This window comes from Dromiciops gliroides, chromosome X, assembly GCF_019393635.1.
Source record: "Dromiciops gliroides isolate mDroGli1 chromosome X, mDroGli1.pri, whole genome shotgun sequence".
NCBI lineage: Eukaryota > Metazoa > Chordata > Mammalia > Microbiotheria > Microbiotheriidae > Dromiciops > Dromiciops gliroides.
The window spans coordinates 25,146,741-25,167,025 of record NC_057867.1 but is presented as its reverse complement, the minus strand read 5'-3'; the positions used below and the strand labels follow the sequence as shown (position 1 = coordinate 25,167,025).

General features: G+C 43.5%; 1 protein-coding gene across 2 annotated transcripts in view; it reads left to right on the top strand.

Moving 5' to 3' along the window:
* The window catches only part of MID2 (midline 2), a 101,561-nt gene that overhangs the window by 23,559 nt on the left and 57,717 nt on the right, over nucleotides 1-20,285 (top strand). For both annotated transcript variants that reach the window (XM_043973641.1, XM_043973640.1), the window contains exon 3: nucleotides 7,732-7,827. In XM_043973641.1, coding sequence (XP_043829576.1) covers nucleotides 7,732-7,827 — 96 coding nt within the window. The remainder of the gene's footprint in view (nucleotides 1-7,731; nucleotides 7,828-20,285) is intronic.

Below are 20,285 nucleotides of genomic sequence, written 5' to 3'. Positions count from 1 at the left end.
GGAACTCCTGAATCCAGGGCCGGTGCTTTATTCACTGTGCCACCTAGCTGCCCAGTTCTTATAGTTTTTAATGTTGAGTTGTGTAACAAAGAGAACACTAGATTTCAAAATGGAAGGTTTCTTAAGAAATGCACTCCCCAAGTTCCTTAGGGAGCCAGGAGCTTCCAATGCAATTAATTCTATAATCCAACCTCAGTTGGCACATCTGTTAGTGGGGGGTCAGTGAGTATTTCAACCCAGAAGCAACCAGTGGCTCAATTAATTCTTGAATGTTTCAAAATGTTTGTGTTTTGAAGATTTCTTCTATAGCCCTATTGGATTAGATTATACTTATTTCATTTATTGGAGGTAGCCTGCTACAGTGGACAGAGATCCTACTGCCGATTCAGAGGCCCTAGTCAGATGGCTGGCTCTCCTGTTCATCCCCTGTGTGACTTTGGTCAAGTCTCTTCCTCTCTTTGGGCTTCAGTTTCCCTGACTGAAATGAGAGAGTGTAATTAATTGACCTCTGATGTCCCTTTCAGACCTAGAGCTATGAGACAATGGGATATGGGACGGACACACACACACACACACACACACACACACACATACAGATTTCTGACTTGTAAGTCACAAAGGTTCCTTCTCCCTCCCCCCTCCTTAGAAAATGATTATATCAATGTGGAAATACATTTTGGTCTCTACAATTCTGTTGCTTTTTAAATGAGTGAAGCCATCCCCCATTGCTTCCAGTCCAAATTCTTCATGTTGATGTTCAGGCCCTCCACAGTGTGGTCTCTCCTACCCTACTGTTCAACCTCCACTCCCCACTTCTGTCCTCCACAAATCCCTCAGCCTAGCCAGCTGATCTCCTCACTGTTACCCCAACATGGCTATTGATTTTTGACCCCAGTTTTTATTTGGGATGCAGCCACCTTACCTGGAATTCCTGCTCTCTCTATCCAACTCTTGCCTGTTCTTCAGTGCCTCTATGTCACAGTTCTGCCACCTAACCATCTTTGACTACTCCAGCCCATACTAGCTAGAATGTAAACACCTTGAGGGTAAGGACAAAGGCTTTCACTTTATCTTTACTGGAGACCTATTTGGAAATGGAATGATCTTTCCAGATGAAGCAAGTCTTCACAGTGGGTTTCCAGAAGCCTGTAGAGCTTGCTACAGCCCTCACCCTGTGGGGTACACGTTTATCTTGCCCCTCTGATTATCTCAGGAGCCTGAAAGAATTACTGACAGCCTTCTGAGCCAGAGTACGAGGAAAAGTGTTAGCATGGCCTTAATTTTAAGTACTTATTCATTTTGATTGCAGGATTTTCCTACTGCCTAACCCGACAATGACGTCTGTGTAAATCAGACATGATTATCGTAATTCTCTTGGAGAGTGGTCTTGTACCATTTCCATGCTTCAAGCCTGCCAAAAATATGGCGGATGAAAACCAGTGGGAATAGAGGAATTTCCTGAAAGGAATAAACAAGCATATTTTCATTTTCTCATTATGTTTCCACAATTTTCATAAAGTATGCTCAAACTGAGCCACGTTTACACGTTTCGGGGTTCTTGTTATAAAATATTACCTGGCAATAAAGGATATTGGCAGTTATATAGGGGGAGAGTTGAAGAGAGAGAAAAGGGATGAGAGAAACAGAGGAATAGAAGGGGAGATTGAGAGATGGGAAGAATGGAGCAAGACTAAGGAAATTCAAAAGGATGTTAGCAGGTTGGAAAATCAGATAAAGTAGAATCCTTTTATCTCTTTGCTGAATCACTTGGCCTTTTTCCTACTCATTGTCTTTTTTTTTCAGGGCAATGAAGGTTAAGTGACTTTCCCAGGGTCACACAGCTAATAAGTCTCAAGTGTCTGAGGCCGGATTTGAACTCAGGTCCTTCTGAATCCAGGGCCGGTGCTTTATCCACTGCAGCACCACCTAGCTGCCCCCCTACTCATTGTCTCTTTCCCTACCCACATACCTACCCCAGCACCCATCTTTTCCCACTAAATTCTAGTTAACCAGACAGCCCTTCTTTTTCAAATTCTATGCTGATCAGCATGCACAACTATAAATCTCATGTAAGAGTATGTCTGTGTGTATATATACATACACACACACACACACACACACACACATATATATATGTAAAGACACATATTGTTCATTGTATGTCATTTTCCAGATGAGGAAATTGAGATTTAGAGAGTTTGTGACCTGCCCAAAGTTACATAGATAGTAATTTATCACAGTGCCACACACATAGGCTTGTATGGTCTTAGATCAAGAGCTAGAAGGGACCTCTGAGACCATCTGTTCCAACCTCCTCATTTTACAAAGTAGGAAACTGAGGCTCAGAGAGAAATGATTTGTCCAAGACCACACAGGTTACACACTAAAATTTCCCATCTGTAACTGCTTCTGAAGATGTTTGTGGAACTCTACCAAGGTGTTAGGCATGAAATTGCTTTGAAAAGTAGAAAGACTATATGAATACAAGAGATGCTTATTGCTGCTCCAGGGGCAGCTAGGTGGTACAGTGGATAGAGCACTGGCCCTGAAGTTGGGAAGACCTGAGTTCAAATCTGACCTTGGATATTTACTAGCTATGTGACCCTGGACAAGTCACTTAACCCCAATTGCCTTAAACATCTGGGGCTATCTCTAGTTATCCTGATGTATATTCTTGCCACTGGACCCAGATGGCTTTGGAGGAGAGAGTGAGGCTGATGACCTTGCACAGCCCTGCCTCACTTAAATCTAATTCATGGCAAGTCATGACATCACCTCCCGATGCCATGGTCCTCTTCCATAATGAAGGGCAAACAACAATTGCTGCTCCGAGGCATGTTGAATTGTGTCTTGGCTCCTAAGAAATGGCCAGTGTTGGAGCCTGAAATTGATGGGGGAGGGAAGAAGGAGAAGGGGACCTATTATAGGATTTAATTTGAAAAAGTCTAAATGGGCCATTAAATGGAAATGCTGTTTCTTCTCAGTACCTAGAGGGAGGAGAACAGCATCAGGCAGTTCCACTAAACCAGGGCTCTTGACTTGGGATCCATCACCTTGTTTTGTTTTTTGGTTTGGTTTGGTTTGGTTTTGTGTGGCAATGAGGGTTAAGTGACTTACCCAGGGTCACACAGCTAGTAATTGTCAAGTATCTGAGGCTGGATTTGAACTCAGGTCCTCTTTAATCCAGGGCCAGTGCTTTATCCACTGCACCACCTAGCTGCCCCCCATAACCTTGTTTTGTTTAATATTCTGATAACTATTTCAACATCTAGTAATCTGACATATTTTATACATTGAAGACCATTATTCTGAGAAGAGGTCCATTGATTTCCCCAGATACAAAACGGGTCCACGACACCAAAATTTTGGAAACCCTCTAATATGAGGAGAGTTTCAGGGTCTCATGAAACCAAGCTGCATGGCCTCTCAGCTTGGCTTCAAGTTTTGACTAACCCACAGGCAGGGCTTGGCCAACCCTCCCGGCCTCCATCTGCCTTGGTCCTGTGGGTTTTGCTGCTGCCTGAATTCGTGGCTGAGTGCTCAAAGGCAGCTGATCCTTTGTCTTCTCCTCTTCCTGTGGGGCAGACTGGTGTTCCTTCATTCTGCCTAAGGAACCTCTACTTTGCTTTCCTCCTTCCTTCTGGCCAAAGCTGTTGTCGTTGCTTCCTCTTAGCTCCTCAAATGGCTCAGATTAACTGGAGTTCCAGATGGTCAGGGCAGAGGTCCTAGAGTAGGCATCACATCAGTGCTTCTCCTTGTGGGACTTAGCCTGTGTCAACCCAAGAGGAAATACACATATTTTGGGAAGGCATCAACTGTGACATAAGGCTATGGCCTTCAGTTTCTGAACCAGATGGCCAGTTCAGCTGTTAGAAAACCCATATGTCTTTGATGAATGTGGGGACAGACTAAAGCACAAATCATGTCTGGATTGAAAATTGACTTTTAAAGAGAAGACAAGATGGATCCCTAAAAACTGAGGGGGGTCCTTTCTCTTGCTAGGTGGGAGAGGCTGGGAAGCTTGTGAGATCAGAGATTCTTAGCTTTAGAACTGGAAGCATCCTCAGGGCTATTTATTTTGCATATGGGGAAATTTGGGCCCAGAGAGATGAAGAAACTTGTCCAAGGTCACACAGATGCTATATGTTCATCATTGAGACCTGATTTTAACTTAAAATATTTTGACGTGAATGAAATAGGGTTGAAATTAAGCTTCTCTTCTTAGGCCTACTTCTTTTTCTGTGAGGCAGTGAGGGTTAAGTGACTTGCCCAGGGTCATACAGTTAGTAAGTGTCAAGTGTCTAGGCCAGATTTGAACTCAGGTCCTCCTGAATCCAGGGCTGGTGCTCTCAGGTCTACCGTTCCCGTTAAAAGGGGTTGGCATTTTGTAAATTGCTAGCTCGGGCTTAGGCAAAGGAGCCATTTGCCTCCATTCTGTGATAGTAACTCAAATCCCACAAGCCAGAAAGACCTCAAATTGTGTGTGGATAGGTCTAATTTCTTTTTTTCAGTGCCTTCTTGGAGGCTCTGAGTCTCAGATCTGAGCCACAAATTCATAAAGCACAACAGTGTTCTTACTTGTTCTCTGAATTATGAATTATTTATAAGTTTTTCCAGCATCTAACATAAGTCTGGTACATAGTAAGCATTTCATAAATGCTTGTCAGTTGATTGATGACATTTATGAAGCGCTTTTTCAAAAACATATCATCCTTGCAGACTGCCATGTTTCAAAAGAAATACATTATCTTTTGAATTATTGATTCCTCACATCACATGGTGGACAGGCAAGGTGGTAGAGTGAATCCAGAGTTGAGCAGACCTAAGTTCAAGGCCCATAATGCCCTTTGGGCAAGTCACTTAACCTCAATGCTCCCTCAAGCAACCTTCTCAAATCTGAAGTTTGAGTGAGGCTGTCAAGCCTTTTGGTAGAGCTGATTTCCCCACCCTTCCTCATCCCATGGAATCAGGGCTCCACTCAAAACAAATGAGCAAACAAACAAAAAACCAAACAAACAAGCAAAAAGAAAAGCCAAACAAACAAACAAAAACAAATGAGCAGAAGTGCAATATATCTACCCTGAGAACCTCCATTCTATGTTATATTTCTCTAAGATAATCTAATTTGTGCCTTTGTGATATATGGAATTTCCATTGGTCCAGGAATAATCTTCACACTGAAATTCTATTGATTCTGAGTTTCTTGTCCTCCTCTCCACCCTCTTCAACTATGGGAATGATCTGTGTCCTGGTGTGCAAGTTTATGCAAGTAAATGCACTCTAAAATATACACACAAGGGAACTTTTTTTCTAACTGAACCTGTGAATTTATTGATGTGGGAATTCCCTTAGCCAACAAAGGTTGGAGCCTTCTCTTCCATTTCTCCTCTTAGATAGTTGCCTGAAGACTTGAAAAGTTAAGTGACTTGCCCAAGGTCATACATTGGGACTTGAATCCAGCCAAGTGTTCCTGACTTGGAGGCTGGTTTCTTCATCACAGTTCCAGCCTTATCTAAGATAAATTAAGCGCCCACAGCCTCCTAGTAGATCAAAGAGGAACAGCTGTGCTTGAACCCTTCTGAGCAGACTTCCTGAAGACTCTGGCTGTAATGAAAAGAAGAATCTGGTCCCTGTAGTTGAAAAAAAGCACACTTGGGAATGTTTTAGGGAGTGAGAACCAGAACATAAAAAAAGAAGAAGAAATTCAGGGGGAGAAGAAGCCCAAGTTTAGAGCTTGAGGAAAGAGGGTGGAAATAGGGGTATGTGTGAGAGGGAAGATCTGGAACAGATCCCAGAGACCATCTAGTCTAACCACCTCATTTACTAGAGGAGGAAACTGAGGATTGGAAAGAAGTGATTTGCTCAAGGTCACAGGTGGGATCCTAGATGTAGATCTGTAAGGGACCTCAGAGGTTACTTAGTTTAACTCCCTCATTTTACAGAGGAGGAAACTGAGACCCATTGAGATAACATGACTTATTCAAGGTCACACAAAGCAAATGGCAGAATAAAGATTTGAACCTACATGTTCTGCCTTAAGATCCAGTGCTTTCTACCACTCCAATTATGGGACAAAATATCATTCTGTTTGAGAGTTGGAGGGGGCAGATTTGCTCTTCTCTACCCTGTGGTTCTAAGTCCTGCAATTAGGTTGCATGAAGCCCTTCATGGGGATGGGAGCTGCTTACAACATATGCCTGAAAAGAACATGAGCGATGTCATCTCGTGTTCTAGCTTAATCCAAACAACCTGTCCATCTAGCTCTTCCATGGGCCACTCCTTAATAGTGAAGAAGGAGAACTATGAGGCTGGCTGAATGAATGAATGAATGAAGTATTTATTCATTCATTTGGTTTGCTCTCACTCAAGTACCATTCTTTTTTTGAAGGGATAGATACAACTTAGTCCTAATAGTGAGAATAATGAATCCTCCTGAAATGATTGCATTATTTGAGTTTGCCCTGCATATTTCCACTGGGCTAGAACCAGGTACCATATTTTACGTAATTGTAACTTCAAATAGCATGAATTCAGATACATGTAACCACCTCAGGGGATTCATTATTTGTATTAATTAGGACCTACTTGTACCTGTAGTAAAGAGATATTCCAGAAATTAAATGATGATTTTTAAAAGATTGGAGAAGCCTGGGAAACATGGTGTCCTGATAACAGTAAACCTGAAACTGGGAGTTGTAATACTTGAATTTGAATGCTGGTTCTTGGTTGTTGCTGTTCAGTTGTTTCCAGTCATGTCTAATTCTTTGTGACCCAATTTGAGGTTTTCTTGGCAGAGATATTGGAATGGTTTGACATTTTTTTCTCCAGCTCATTTTACAGATGAGGAAACTGAGGTCAACGGGGGAAGTGACTTGCCCAGGGTCACACAGTTACTAAGTGTCTGAGGCCAGATTGGAACTCAAGAAAATGAGCCTTCCTGACTCCAGGTCTGGTACTCTATCCACTGTAGCGCCACCTAGCTGCCCTCAAAAAAACCTTTGTAACAAGGTATGATGGAAAGAGTGCTAGATTTAGTCAGAATATTTGTGTTCAAATACCAGCTCTGCCAGTTACTACCTTGTGACCTTGGACAAATCCTTTCCCCTTCCTAGGTCTCACTTTCCCCCTCTGTCAAATGAGGGAGGTTTGAGTCAGTGGCCTTTGAGGTCCCTTCCAGCTCTAGATCTGTTTTTGTTTTTGTTTTTTTGTTTTTTGTTTTGTTTTGTTTTGTTTTTTGTGGGGCAATGGGGGTTAAGTGACTTGCCCAGGGTCACGCAGCTGGTAAGTGTCAAATGTCTGAGGCCGGATTTGAACTCAGGTCCTCCTGAATCCAGGGCCAGTGCTTTAACCACTGCGACACCTAGCTGCCCCCCAGCTCTAGATCTAAGACTCCATATGTGACCTTTGGCAAGTCCTTCCTCTCCCTGGGCTTCAGTTTCCTCCTCTGTAAAATGAGGCAGTTGGACTAGGTAACCTCTGAGGCCCCTTCCAGCTTAGGAGCTAAGATCTTGTTTCAGTGTAAAGTGGGAACAAAATATCCCCCCAACATTATGAGATGCTTTGAAAAACTCAAAGTGTGGAGGTTATTCTACCCAAATTCTTGCATACAAAGCCATAGGAAGTGCATGTTATTAGTTACTGGTTACCATACCAAGCATGTTGAGGCTTAACTCTGTTGGTTTCATCTTTTTCTCCCCCATGCTGCCGCTGTGTCCTATTCCATGATGACAGCAAGCTCTGGAAATGAACCTGACCAATCTGGTTAAGCGCAATAGTGAGCTAGAGAATCAGATGGCCAAACTGATCCAGGTCTGCCAGCAGGTCGAGGTATGTGCTGCTACTGTTTCTGACACTCCTAGAGCATTCTAGGGTATATGGCTTCCTCTTCTGGCTAACCTTGGCATTTGAGGGGGAAGTGGATGAAAAAGTGGCTCCAATATCACCAGCCCATCACTAGCCACTTCTTAAGCACCTACTATGCGCTAGGCATTGTGCTGAGTAACGGGGATACAAAGACAAATTGAATATTGCCCCTGCCTTTGATTATAAAGCAAATTGTTAAGTGCCCACTATGTGTCAGGCACCATGCTAAGTGCCTGGGGTACAAAGACAGAATCACAATTGTACCTGCCTTTAATCAGTAAGCAAGTTATTAAGCACTTACTATGTGTCAGGCACCATGCTAAGTGCCCAGGATACAAAGACAGAATCACAATTGTCCCTGCCTTTAATCAACAAGCACCTACTGTGTGCTAATGCCAGGGCTACAAAGACAGAAGTGGAAACAGTCCCTGTCCTCAGGGGGCTTACATTCTATCAAGCATGTTCATCCTAAGAAAGAATGAACAAGATGAGGAGGCTGGCCCTTTGGACAGAATGAGTGGTGTGGGCATTGGCCCTCAGGTCTGAAAACTGGGGTTTCTTTTGGAGAGGTGGCTGGGCTACAGCAGTGGAGCCGGGGGTGAGGGTGGGACCAGGACTGTTGGCTAAGCTGAAAACGTCCTCTTTGCCAGAGCCACAGGTACTGCCCCTCTCCGCCTTTCACCCCCACCCACCATCTGTCCTACTTCTAGCCTCTGCCCATCCTCATTTCAACTCCTGCCCTGTCATCGCTTCCCTCCTCACCCCCACCCAGGATTGTTTCTGAAATAGGAAAAATGAAGCAAAAGATGAATGACCTGATCTTTTCCCCCTTCCCAACGGTATAGAAAAAAAACCTCGCTAGGCTATTTTTTTCTTTTTCGTTTTGATCTTATGGGAGGGGTGAGAGCAGGCATGAAAGGTCATGGGAAGCCTCAGGGCAAGTGCCAGGATCAAAAGGTTTGCAGGCCTGTTCTGGGCCTGTTCGTTGAGTTCTGATGGATGAGACTGTCTCATCCAGTAAATGCAACCGGACAGGTGTATTTGGCTTTACACAATAGGTATTTGCAGCACCTCCAAAGTTGGGGGCCAAATGCATTTTCGTATGTCACTTAATATCTTAAGCCCACAAGAGAGAGCTTTCCATTTCCAAGAGCCCTGCCAGGCCTCCTTAGGGACAGCAAAGAATCCTGCTGTTAGGGGAGTAATTAATTACCTGCTCTTAGCTTGGAGTGTGGATGTCTTGGGGTTTTGTACCGCAGAAAGTGCCTGGGTGGCGAATTTCCAGGGGAACGAGATCCTAGGAGCTTAGATGTAAAACCGACAATGGTGGGGGAAACCTCAGAGGCTACGGAGTCCAACCCCCCCTCATTTTACAGGGGAAGAAACTGAGGTCCAGGGAGAAGAGACTTATCCAAGATCACTCATAGGCTCCTAGATTTAGAGTTGGAAGGACCCTCAGAGGTCTTCTAGTGCCATTCCTTCATTTTTTAGAGCAGGAAACTGAGGCCCAGGGAGGGAGAGAGACTTGTCCAAGGTGGCACATAGAATTCTAGATAGAGAGCCAGGAGGCAGCTTAGAGGCCACCCATTTCTTTAACAGAGAAGGAAATGGGCTCCCAGGGAGTTGAATGACTTACCCAAGGTCACACATAAGAGCATAACTCTAAGAGTTGGAAGGGGTCCCAGAAGCCATCTACTTCAACCCCCTTGTTTAACAGGTAAAGAAATTGAGGCCAAGAAAGATAAAGTGACTTGCCCAAGGTCATATAGGCCTAGTCAGGATTTGAACCCAGATCCTCTATAGATGTGGAAGGGATGTTAGAGGCCTTCTATTGGACGGCCCTCATTTTACACATAAGGAAACCAAGGCCCAGGGAGGGTAAAGGACTTTCCTAAGGTCACTCAGCCACCAAGCCAAAGTTGAAGCCCATGTCCCCTATATCTGGAAAGGACCTCAGAGGCTATCTAATCCAACCTTCTCACTTTTCACAAAAGAGGAAACTGAGGCCCAGGGAGATATAATTACTGACTAGGATCACACAAAGGCAGAATTTGAACCCAAATCCTCTCATTTCAGAGCCAATGTCTTTTCCACATTGGTTTTTATTAGCACTTAGAGTGATTAAAGGAATGGACACCATTCCTTTATTTCCTTCTCTTTCTCTTTCTTCGTGTTTAATTCCCATTCTTTCAACCCCCTCCAAAAACAATTGAAGGGATAGAGAGAAACACAGGAGCAAGTTCATGAAGGAAGAGGCATTCTACAGCAGATTTCACCTGTTCAGAAGTTGTAGAAGAAAACAAAATTAGCTCAAAGAAGGAGAAAGCTGTTGTTCCCTCTAGCCCCTTAACTGAACAAGAGCTTGGATTGTGCCCGTAGGTATCGCTGCAAATGGGGAGGCAGAATAATAGGGACAAATGGCTTGAGTTCATTCTTTATATGTGTGGTTGGGGATCAGAGGAGGGCTGATACCAGTCTCAGTGGAAACCCAGACTTTGATCATCGAAAAGCTGTTATCAAGTCTCTAGAAAAACTGCAAAGCAGGGGAGGCTAGGTGGCACAGTGGATAGAGCACCGGCCCTGGATTCAGGAGGACCTGAGTTCAAATCCGGCCTCAGACACTTGACACTTACTAGGTGTGTGACCCTGGGCAAGTCACTTAACCCTCATTGCCCTGCCAAAACAAAACAAACCAAAACTGCAAAGTGATTTGGTGGCCTTCAGTGCCCACCCACCTCTCCATGTGGTTATGCCCCCCTGCCCCTCTTCAGGATTGCCCAGCTTCACTCATATTTTGACAGCATGGACTAGAGGAAAGAGCACTGCAGAGAAATGGGGTTCAAATTCACTCCCAGCAAGCCCCTTGACCTTGAGCAAGTCACCTAACCTGCCTCATTTTCCTCATCTGTAAAATGAGAGGACTAGATAATCCTGTCTAAAGTCTCTCTTAGCTCTAAATCTATGATCTTCGCATCGAGTTAGCTCGCTAGCTGCAGGCCCCTTCTAGTCAGGCACATCCCCATGGGCCCATCCTTCTTTGCCCACCTCTCCAATCAAAACTTGGATTCTCTCTACTCAGGGTCCTGCTATTCTCTGATGTTGAGGGAACAAGTTGTTAATACATTATTTTTGGCCAGATGACTTCATTGATATGGGGAACTACAGGTAAGGACTCTCCCTCTACTAAGATGGAGCCTCCATTCTTCCACACCTCATGGTCTCAGAGAGTTGTTTGGAGGGACCCAGAGAGATTAAGTCACTTGTCCAGAGATAGATAGCCAGTATGGGCCCAGAGGCCACATTTGAACCTATGTCTTCTTGACTCCAAAGATGTACTATTCCACACTGGTCTGTCACTGTGGTAACTGCCACACACTAAGTGTTTTCATGGCAGAAGAAGGACTAACTCTGGGCCTCCCAGGTAATGTATGTGTTCTCTGACTGTGGCTTCTGGAGAAAAGAAGTAACATAGGAATTTCAAGCCAGGGAAGAGAGAGGGATAGTTCGCCCCAGCGGTGATACTCAAATCTGCCCCTGTGGGTGGCCATATACTCTGTCTATGCATACGGCTCCCTCTTTAAGAACTTACTTTTGCATGTCACTGTACCAAAAAGGACCAGAGACAGAGTCCTTGTTTCTTGAGAGTTTGCAGTATAAGAGACACACAGATCTGCATGTCCAGAAAATATCAACATCAGAATAAAAGCTGAAAAAAACCAATATAGGGTGTCGCAAAAGTCTTAGTGCAGTTTTAAGTTTATTAAAGCCTAAACTGCACTAAGACTTTTGAGACAATCTGTATACTATGTTACATCAAAATGTTATGAGTCAATATGTGTTAGGTGTCTGGTTATGGTCTGGATGGACAACATCTTCCATGATGTGATTGTCAAAAGTTAGGAACATGCCCTGGAGATCCCAAGAATGGGGTTGGGGCCCAGGATTTCATTGGTACAGGGGACTTCAGAGAGAAGAAACTTCTTTCAGCAATACCAATCAATACCTCCTCTGCAAGTTATCGTCTGTGAGGATTGCCTAGTATACTGAGAGGCTGGGACTTGGCCGAGGTCTCATGGCCAATATGTGTCAGAGTTAGACCTCAAAGCTGGGTTTTTGTGTCTTTGAGGCTAACTGTGTGTGTTATACCTGACTGCCTCTCCTGTGTCAAACTGCTTAACGTACATCAGGACATTTAGTAAATATTATGTGAAAGCTGGAAAGGACCCCAGAGACTTGCTAATCCAACTTCCTGGAAATGAATGGCCCAAGGTCACTGGGTTTAGCTCAGGTGTCTGGTCTCCCAGTTCAGTGAGGGTACCTAACAAGGATCCATTTAAAGAAAATGCCCCGGGCAGCTAGGTGGCACTGGACTTGGATTCAGGAGGACCTGAATTCACATCCAGCCTCAGACACTTGACACTAGCTGTGTGACCCTGGGCAAGTCACTTAACCCTCATTGCCCCACAAAAAAAAATAATAAAGAAAAAAATAAATAAAATGCCCCAAAGGCTGGTGAACCTGTGCAACTGAGACTAAAAGGAGAGGGAGGAATTAGGTCAACTTACCAAACATCTATATAGCACCTCCATTGGATAAAGTGCCACATAAATCATGGAGGATCCCAAGATCATGATACTAGTTCTTGTCCTCCAGTAGCTTGCATTCTGCTGGGGAGATGCAAGGTGGACACAAATTAGCAAATGGGAACTAACCTGAGGAAGGAGAGAATGACCTCAAGTGAGGGAGGGACCAGGCAAGGCTTCGCATTGGAGGTCATGGCTTATGCCTGAGCTGAGCCTAGATGGGAACCAGGGAGTCTAAGAGGTAGAAGTGAGGAAGCAAGGCATTCCAGGCATGAAGGACACAGCCTGTGCAAAGGTGTGGAGGTGGTGGGGAATGGGCTGTCCAGTTCAGGGGACAGCTAAATAGACCAGTTGGGCTGGAATATAGAGTGTATGAAGGAAAGTAATAGGAAAGAAACCTAGGAAAGTGGATGGGAGCTGAATTGTGGAAGACTTGAAATGCCAACTCAAGGAGCTTGCCCCAAAAGGAAGAGTTTTGAAAAGGGAAGGGCTAGGACTGAGCCTCAATCTTAGGAAGACTAATTTGGCAGCTTTATGGACAATGGATTGGAGAAAGGGAAAACCTGACTCCGGGAGACCATTGGGATACAATTAGGGTTAGGGGTGAGAGTGGTAGCCATACATATGGAGAGAAGGGGATAGATGGGAGAGATGTCACAGAAGTGGAGCTTATAAAACTTGGTAACTTATTGGATACTGGGAATAAGAAAGAGAGATGAGTTATAGATGACCCCAAGGTAGGGCGCAAACCTGGGTGACTAAAAGAATGAGGGTTTCCTCAACAGAAACAGAGAACTTTGGAAGAGGGGTGAATTTGGGAGGAGAACAGAACTCTTTGTTACCCAAAAGATGAGAGATCTTAATAGAAGGTAAACCCAGCCTCTAAGGTATCCCTGGGATTGGCTAGCATAGGCACCGTTATGGGAATCATTCTGTGATTCTTCAGTGGATTTATGATCTCTGCCTTGTGGGTAACTCTCCTCTGATAATGCAGGTGATAGGCCATTTATACTCTTTTCCAACACGTGACTCTTGTCCACATTCCCCCACAGATCTTCCATTGAGAGGCCACCCAGAATGCTGTAGGCCCTCTTCTAGAGTGCTTGGCATTGTGGAGTATTCAGACAGATGCTTCCCGCCCCCTCCCCCCAAGGCTGGCCACATGACGAGCTCCCCCCCCCCTGCCTTTTCCAGTCAGATGATGTCTTTTATGCCTCTTGTCTTGTGCCACCCCAGACTTTCTGTAAACTTCTTTTCCCCTCTATGGCTTCTCGCTGTTTTCTGAGCTAATGTCTCTCAGGATCATCCAGCATCCGCCTACGGTTTTGCATAGGAGTTATAGTCTAAAACTTGTGCTATCTTTGGCCACCATCTCTCTTGGCTTGGCAATACAAGCAAGAATGGGCTGACGGGGTTGGTTCCCAGACTCTTTTGATCTTCTTGTGGGGATTGATTTATATTTATTTTTCAAAATTCTCTTTTTTTGTCATTATTCTGAACTCCACAAACATCATCAGGCCATCAAAGTTTCCATATTCCATATTCTAACTCAGAAGAACAGAAAAAGAAGTTTGTATGTGAAATGGTGTATCTCAATGACTATAAGAAATTCGACAGACCACTTCTAAACTGTCCTCCTTGCCGATTTCTCCTTCTGAGTCTCCCTTTGTTCTCTTTTGTACATTTTTAAATCCTATGATGACTTTCCTTTTCTTTGTTTGTTTATTTTTATCACTATCTCCAATACTCCTCTTCTTTCCAAATCTTCCTTCTCCATGGGAAAAAAGAAAAACTCTTTCTTTGTAACAAATAACCATAGTTAAGCAAAACACATTTACAGATTGGCTGTTTCTAGAAACATTTATCTCATTCTGCTCCTCAAGCCTTCCATCTCTGCCAAGTTGGGGCAGGGGGTAGAAAAAGTTAACTTTCCTTATCCTTGGTCCTCTGACGATGTCTTCGGTCATTGCATTGATCACAGTTCTCAAGTCTATGAAAGAAAAGTCACCAAGAGTTTCCTGTTCTTTCCTCTTCCTCCTCCACTGTCCTTCCAGTAGCATTGCTCCCTACTGTCTCCCCTTTTGCCCCTGTCTCACATGAAGAGGTGGTCCTTCTCCTTGCCAAGGCAAAGCCTGCTCCATGGACTCTTTTTTTTTTTTTTTTTTTGCAGGGCAATGGGGGTTAAGTGACTTGCCCAGGGTCACACAGCTAGTAAGTGTCAAGTGTCTGAGGCCGGATTTGAACTCAGGAACTCCTGAATCCAGGGCCGGTGTTTTATCCACTGCGCCACCTAGCTGCCCCTCCATGGACTCTTAATTCTATGCCCTCCCATCTTTTCCAGCAGTTTGTCCCTATTATCATCTCCACTCTCTCTCTAATCTTCAGTTTCTCTCTATTGTCTCCTTCCCTGCCACCAAACATGCCTATATTGCCCCCATTGCTTAACAAAAAGAAACAGAGGGCATCTAGGTGACACTTCAGTGGATAAAGCACTAGCCCTGGATTCAGGAGGACCTGAGTTCAAATCTGGCCTCAGACACTTGACACTTACCAGCTGTATGACCTTAGGCAAGTCACTTAACCCTCATTGCCCCACCAGAAAAACAATACTTAGTGGATCCTAGCATGCCCACCATCTATAATCCCATATCTTCATTCTCTGCAGCTAAACTTCTTGAAGTAGCCATCTCCACTTGGTGCCTCTACTTCTTTTCCTTACTCTCTTCTAACCCTTTGCAGTCAAACTTCTGACCTCCTCTTTCAACTGAAACTATTCCCTCTGAACATACCAATAATATCTTTTTTTTTTTTGCAGGGCAATGAGGGTTAAGTGACTTGCCCAGGGTCACACAGCTAGTTTAGTGTTAAGTGCCTGAGGCTGCATTTGAACTCAGGTCCTCCTGAATCCAAGGCCAGTACTTTATCCACTGCACCACCCAGCTGCCCCCCCCCAATAATATCTTAACGGCCCAATCAAATGGCCTGGTTTTGCTTCTCATATTTCTTTTTTCTCTTTCTTTTTTTTGCAGGGCAATGAGGGTTAAGTGACTTGCCCAAGGTCACACAGCTAGTTAAGTGTCAAGTGTCTGAGGGCAGAACTCAGGTCATCCTGAATCTAGGGCCGGTGCTTTATCCACTGTGCCACCTAGCTGCCCCCTCCATGTGTTTTTGAAGCCCAGTTCAGGTACCGCCTTTTCCAAGAAACTTTGCTTGATCTCCCAGGTAGAAGTGATCTCTCCATAACCTCTGAACCTCTATTTGACATATTTGGGATTAAGATCAGAGAATCCTAGATCTATAGCTGGACAGAACCTCAGAGACCATCTGGTTTAATCTCCTCATTTTACAGAGATAGAAATTGAGGCCCAGGGAGGGAAAATGACTTGCTCGAGGTCACACAAGTCATAAGCATCAGTGGTAGGATTTATCACATTCTTACTTTTATTATAGTTATTTATGAGCCTGCATTTTTTCTTCCTGCCACAAGACTGAAAAGTTCCTTAAGAGCAAGTACTCAGTCTTTGTTCATTATCGAATCTCCCCAGAGCCTAGCACAGTTCACTTAATAAATGTTTGTGGAGTTGAACTGAGTGATGGCCAAACATTGTGTAAGACTAGACAGAGGACAGAATACACAGATGACTTGAAAAGGGACCTGGGGGCTGTTTTCTAATCCCTAATTAAAAACACCCGAAACTTAGTTGAATGAAGATTTGTCTTCCGTGTAACTCTATTCAGCAAGTAAGCCTTGCCTGACTTGCTCAGTGGTGGGCCCCAATATGGGCGAGCCAGCCTAGGTACTTCTGGGAGAGCTCCAGCTATTTCTCTTCATGCCAAACCTGTTTCCCTTCCTTATGGTCTTAGATTGCTCTTGTCAGAGATGGACTTTCCAAAAGGGGACCCTAAATACTCTCTTTTTCCTTCCCTTGTCCTTTTCCCCAGCCTTCTATTCTCCTGAGAAAGGAAACACAGCTACATTCTTCCCATTATTTCAGGAATAGAGATTAGAATCATCTCTTGTTTGTTATCTGAATTCTGTGGTGGATTGGCCTGCAGCTCATAGCTGCTACCCAGCTCCTAGAAGCTACTGACCTGATATTTTGAAAATATTTTCTGTTAGGGCCGGGGATCATGGGAATCAGGCCAAGGAAGCCCCAATACTCCCTTTCATCTCTGTGTTGACCTTGGTACTCCAATAACTTGCTCTCTTTATATAGTTCTTTGTCCTGTTTTTGTTTACATTTTCAAAGGAAATCCTTGTATTGGGCTTATGTAGTGGAAAATGTATACCCAGATGAGTACTTCCTCTTGGTTTCCAAGATGCCTTGGAAGTAAACACTCTTGTAAAGCAACTGAGAAGAAAAATGGGCAGTACCTAGTTAGGCAGTCAACAATGTGTATTTGAATAGCCCACCATGACAGGTATTGTAGGCAATAAAAATATGGTTACAGCATGTCAGGTACAGTAGTATATAAAGAATAAATAAATATCCATGGTTGATGCCATTAAAAAACAGTCTAGTTAAGGAAACATAACTTATAAATGTGTGCAGAACCTTGCATATAGTAGGTACTTAATAAATGTGTTAAATAGAAATGTTAAAAAGACTCATAGAGCCCATGGAGGATTGAGAGAGGTCCTTTCCCCTTTCTGGTGGACCACCCATTTCTCCCTACCCCAGTGAAAGCCCATACCATCCATGTGACTCATAGTATTGTCCTCAGACAGGTCTTCATGGAGGAACAAGGAAAAGGACTCACCATCAAGGCACTTCTCTGCATTGTTTGCTGTTGTGACTCCTTCTCTCAGTTATTCACCATCATAGCACTTCCAGTTATTACTGTTTGGTTATCTTTCACATATACATTTGCTCTTTCTAATCTATTCTCCTAACCTCTTCTGTTTTGTGAGTGAATCCATTCCATTCATGTCCGTTGTTATGGTCATTAGTTGTGTATTTCCCTCACTCCTATTCTTTTATACTTTCCCCCTCTCTTTACTCCCCTTCCCCCTTTTACAAAGAAGGTGGTAAAAAAAGGAGTGATTTATAATTGAAGCTGTTTCTACTTTTCTTCCCCTCATTCTGTCCTCTATCATAAATTTCTACCTTTTCTTTCTCCTTTCAATTCCCCCTCATGCCCCACCCTCTGACATTAAACTTTGTTTTGCTTATGAGTAATCCCTCACCAATTAGTCTCTTCTTAACCCCCATTCTACCTTCTCCCTGTCCCCACCTATTTCCCTGTTGAGTTTAATGCATATCTACACGCAAATTTCTGTATGTTCAATCCTCCTTTGCCTGGTTCACATAAGAATGAGTTTCACATGAATCCCATCCTCCCACCCCTTCCTCATTTATGTACTCCACTTCTCTGAGATTATACATTCTCTCTTCTTTCTTCCCTAGCACATTCCCTATTCTCTTCTTTTTCTTTCTTCCCATAAGACCATAAACACAGAAAAAACTACCCCTTGGCCCTCTGTCTTAGTTAATTCCATTAACCTTAAAGACATTAGTATTTTGAAGGGACATTTATTTCTTCTTCCCTTTATTAGAATGTAAGCACTTCATCATCCTATAGCCCCTTCTAGATGTTCAAATGTGTTTTCCTTTCCAGGCTTTTCTTGGCTGTCATGTTTGCATTTCAAAGTTTCTCCACAGCTCTGGTCTCTTTACAAGGAATGCTTGAGCATCTTCTATTACATTAAAGGTCCATTTTCACCCCTCTACCCCCTCCCTCCTTCCCACACCCATATTATTATATTCATTTTCTCAGAGTAAGTTATTCTTTTTTTGGTGAGGCAATTGAAGTTAAGTGACTTGCCCAGGGTCACACAGCTAGTAAGTGTCAAGTGTCTGAGGCCGGATTTGAACTCAGGTCCTCCTGAATCCAGGCCTGGTGCTTTATCCACTGTGCCACCTAGCTGCCCCCAGAGTAAGTTATGCTTAATTGGAAGTCTTGATTGTGTGCCTTTTGGAATGTCATTCCAAGAGCTCTTCTCCTTTATAGTAGTAGTTATCAAGTCTTATGTTATTCCTACTGTGGCTTGAACTCTTTCTGAGGACTATTTTGAGTATGTTCTTTTACCTGGATGCTCTGGATTTTGCTTATGAGATTGGTGGGAATTTTCATTTAGGGGTTTCTTTCAGGCCACAGTGAGATCAAGTGGAATTCAGCTCCAGTGATTTTCCCAATACCTGTCCACTCAAGGATCTTACTGAGGAAATCTCTATGAGTTCTAAAACTTGTCCAATTCATTCCTTTTCATCACCATCTCCTTTTCTTACCCGGAAGGAATTATGGAGCAGGGGGAGGGAAGAAGGGGAGTTTCTAAAAAGTTGTCATGGATCCTATAGTTTGCTATTTTAGAGACTTTTTACTATTTGGGTTTATATGCTTTCTGACTGTTTCAATAAATTACATTTGTTGAATCCTAGGAATTGAGGGTTATGAATGAGGAGGGAGGATGAAACCAAGCATGAGAAGAAAACTTGAAGAGCAGATGAGAGGGAGGGATTTCATAGTTTGGGTAATTTGGGGTTATACTCCATGCAATATCTCTGGACCTCTTGAAGTGAGGGCCCCACTCAGCCATACACAGATTCCAGAAAGAGCATATTTGGCTATTAGAAGGGGTACTTTTTTGCGGGGCAAGTGACTTGCCCAGGGTCATGCAGCTAGTGTCAAGTGTCTGAGGTTGGATTTGAACTCAGGTCCTCCTGAATCCAGGACCAGTTCTTTATCCATTGCACCACCTAGCTGCCCATGAGGGGTACTTTTGAGCTGGCAGAGTGACTATTGGTTGCCAAACAATATGCTAGACCTGCTCAGTTGATAAAATAATTAAATAATCAGGTGGCAACTAGTGTTAGCAACTAAAGATCTGACAACACTGCTATACTATTCTCTTGCTCCTTAGAGCCCACCATCTACACCAGCTCTAATGCCTATACCTGTTTTGCTTTTTCATCACTTTTATCAGATAAGGCAGTCCTTGGGAATTCTCCATTTTATTAATTTCTTTTTTTTTTTTGGTGAGGCAATTGGGATTAAGTGACTTTCCCAGGGTCACACACCTAGTGTCAAGTGTCTAAGGCCAGATTTGAACTCAGGTCCTCCTGAATCCAGGGCAGGTGCTCTATCCACTGTACCACCTAGCTGCCCCTTATTAATTTCTTTATCTAATATAATTCCTTCATCTTAAATACCAGATTCCAGAACTGGAGTCTGAAAGAACTGAGTTCAAATCTGGCCTCAGACACTTAACTAGCTATGTGAACCTAGACAAGTCATTTAACCTTTGTCTGCCTTAGTTTTCTCATCTGTAAAATGGAGGTTATAATAGCACCTACCATAGGGGCAGCTAGGTGGCACTGTAGTGGATAAAGCACTGACCCTGGATTCAGGAGGACCTGGGTTCAAATTATGTCTGCCACTTAATACCTATCTGAACTTGGGCAAGATATTGAATCTTCCTAGCTTCAGTTTCCTCCTCTGTGAAATGAGGGGGTTAGATCAGACGGCCTCTGTGATCACTTCCAGTTCCAAATCTGTGACTCTATGTGTGGCGAGTTAATGTCTCTCTGGGCCTCAGTTTCCTTGTTTGTTAATAATGATAATGATAGTAATAATCATAGCTAACATATAGCACTTACTGTGTACTTTACAGTTATTTGCTAACTACTTTATAATTGTCTAATTTGATCCTTACAGCAACCCTGGAAGATAGGTGCTATTATTATCTCCATTTTACATATGAGAAAACTGAGGCAATCAGAAGCTAAGTAACTTGTCTAGTGTCACACAGCTAGGAAGTATCTGAGGCTGGATTTGAAC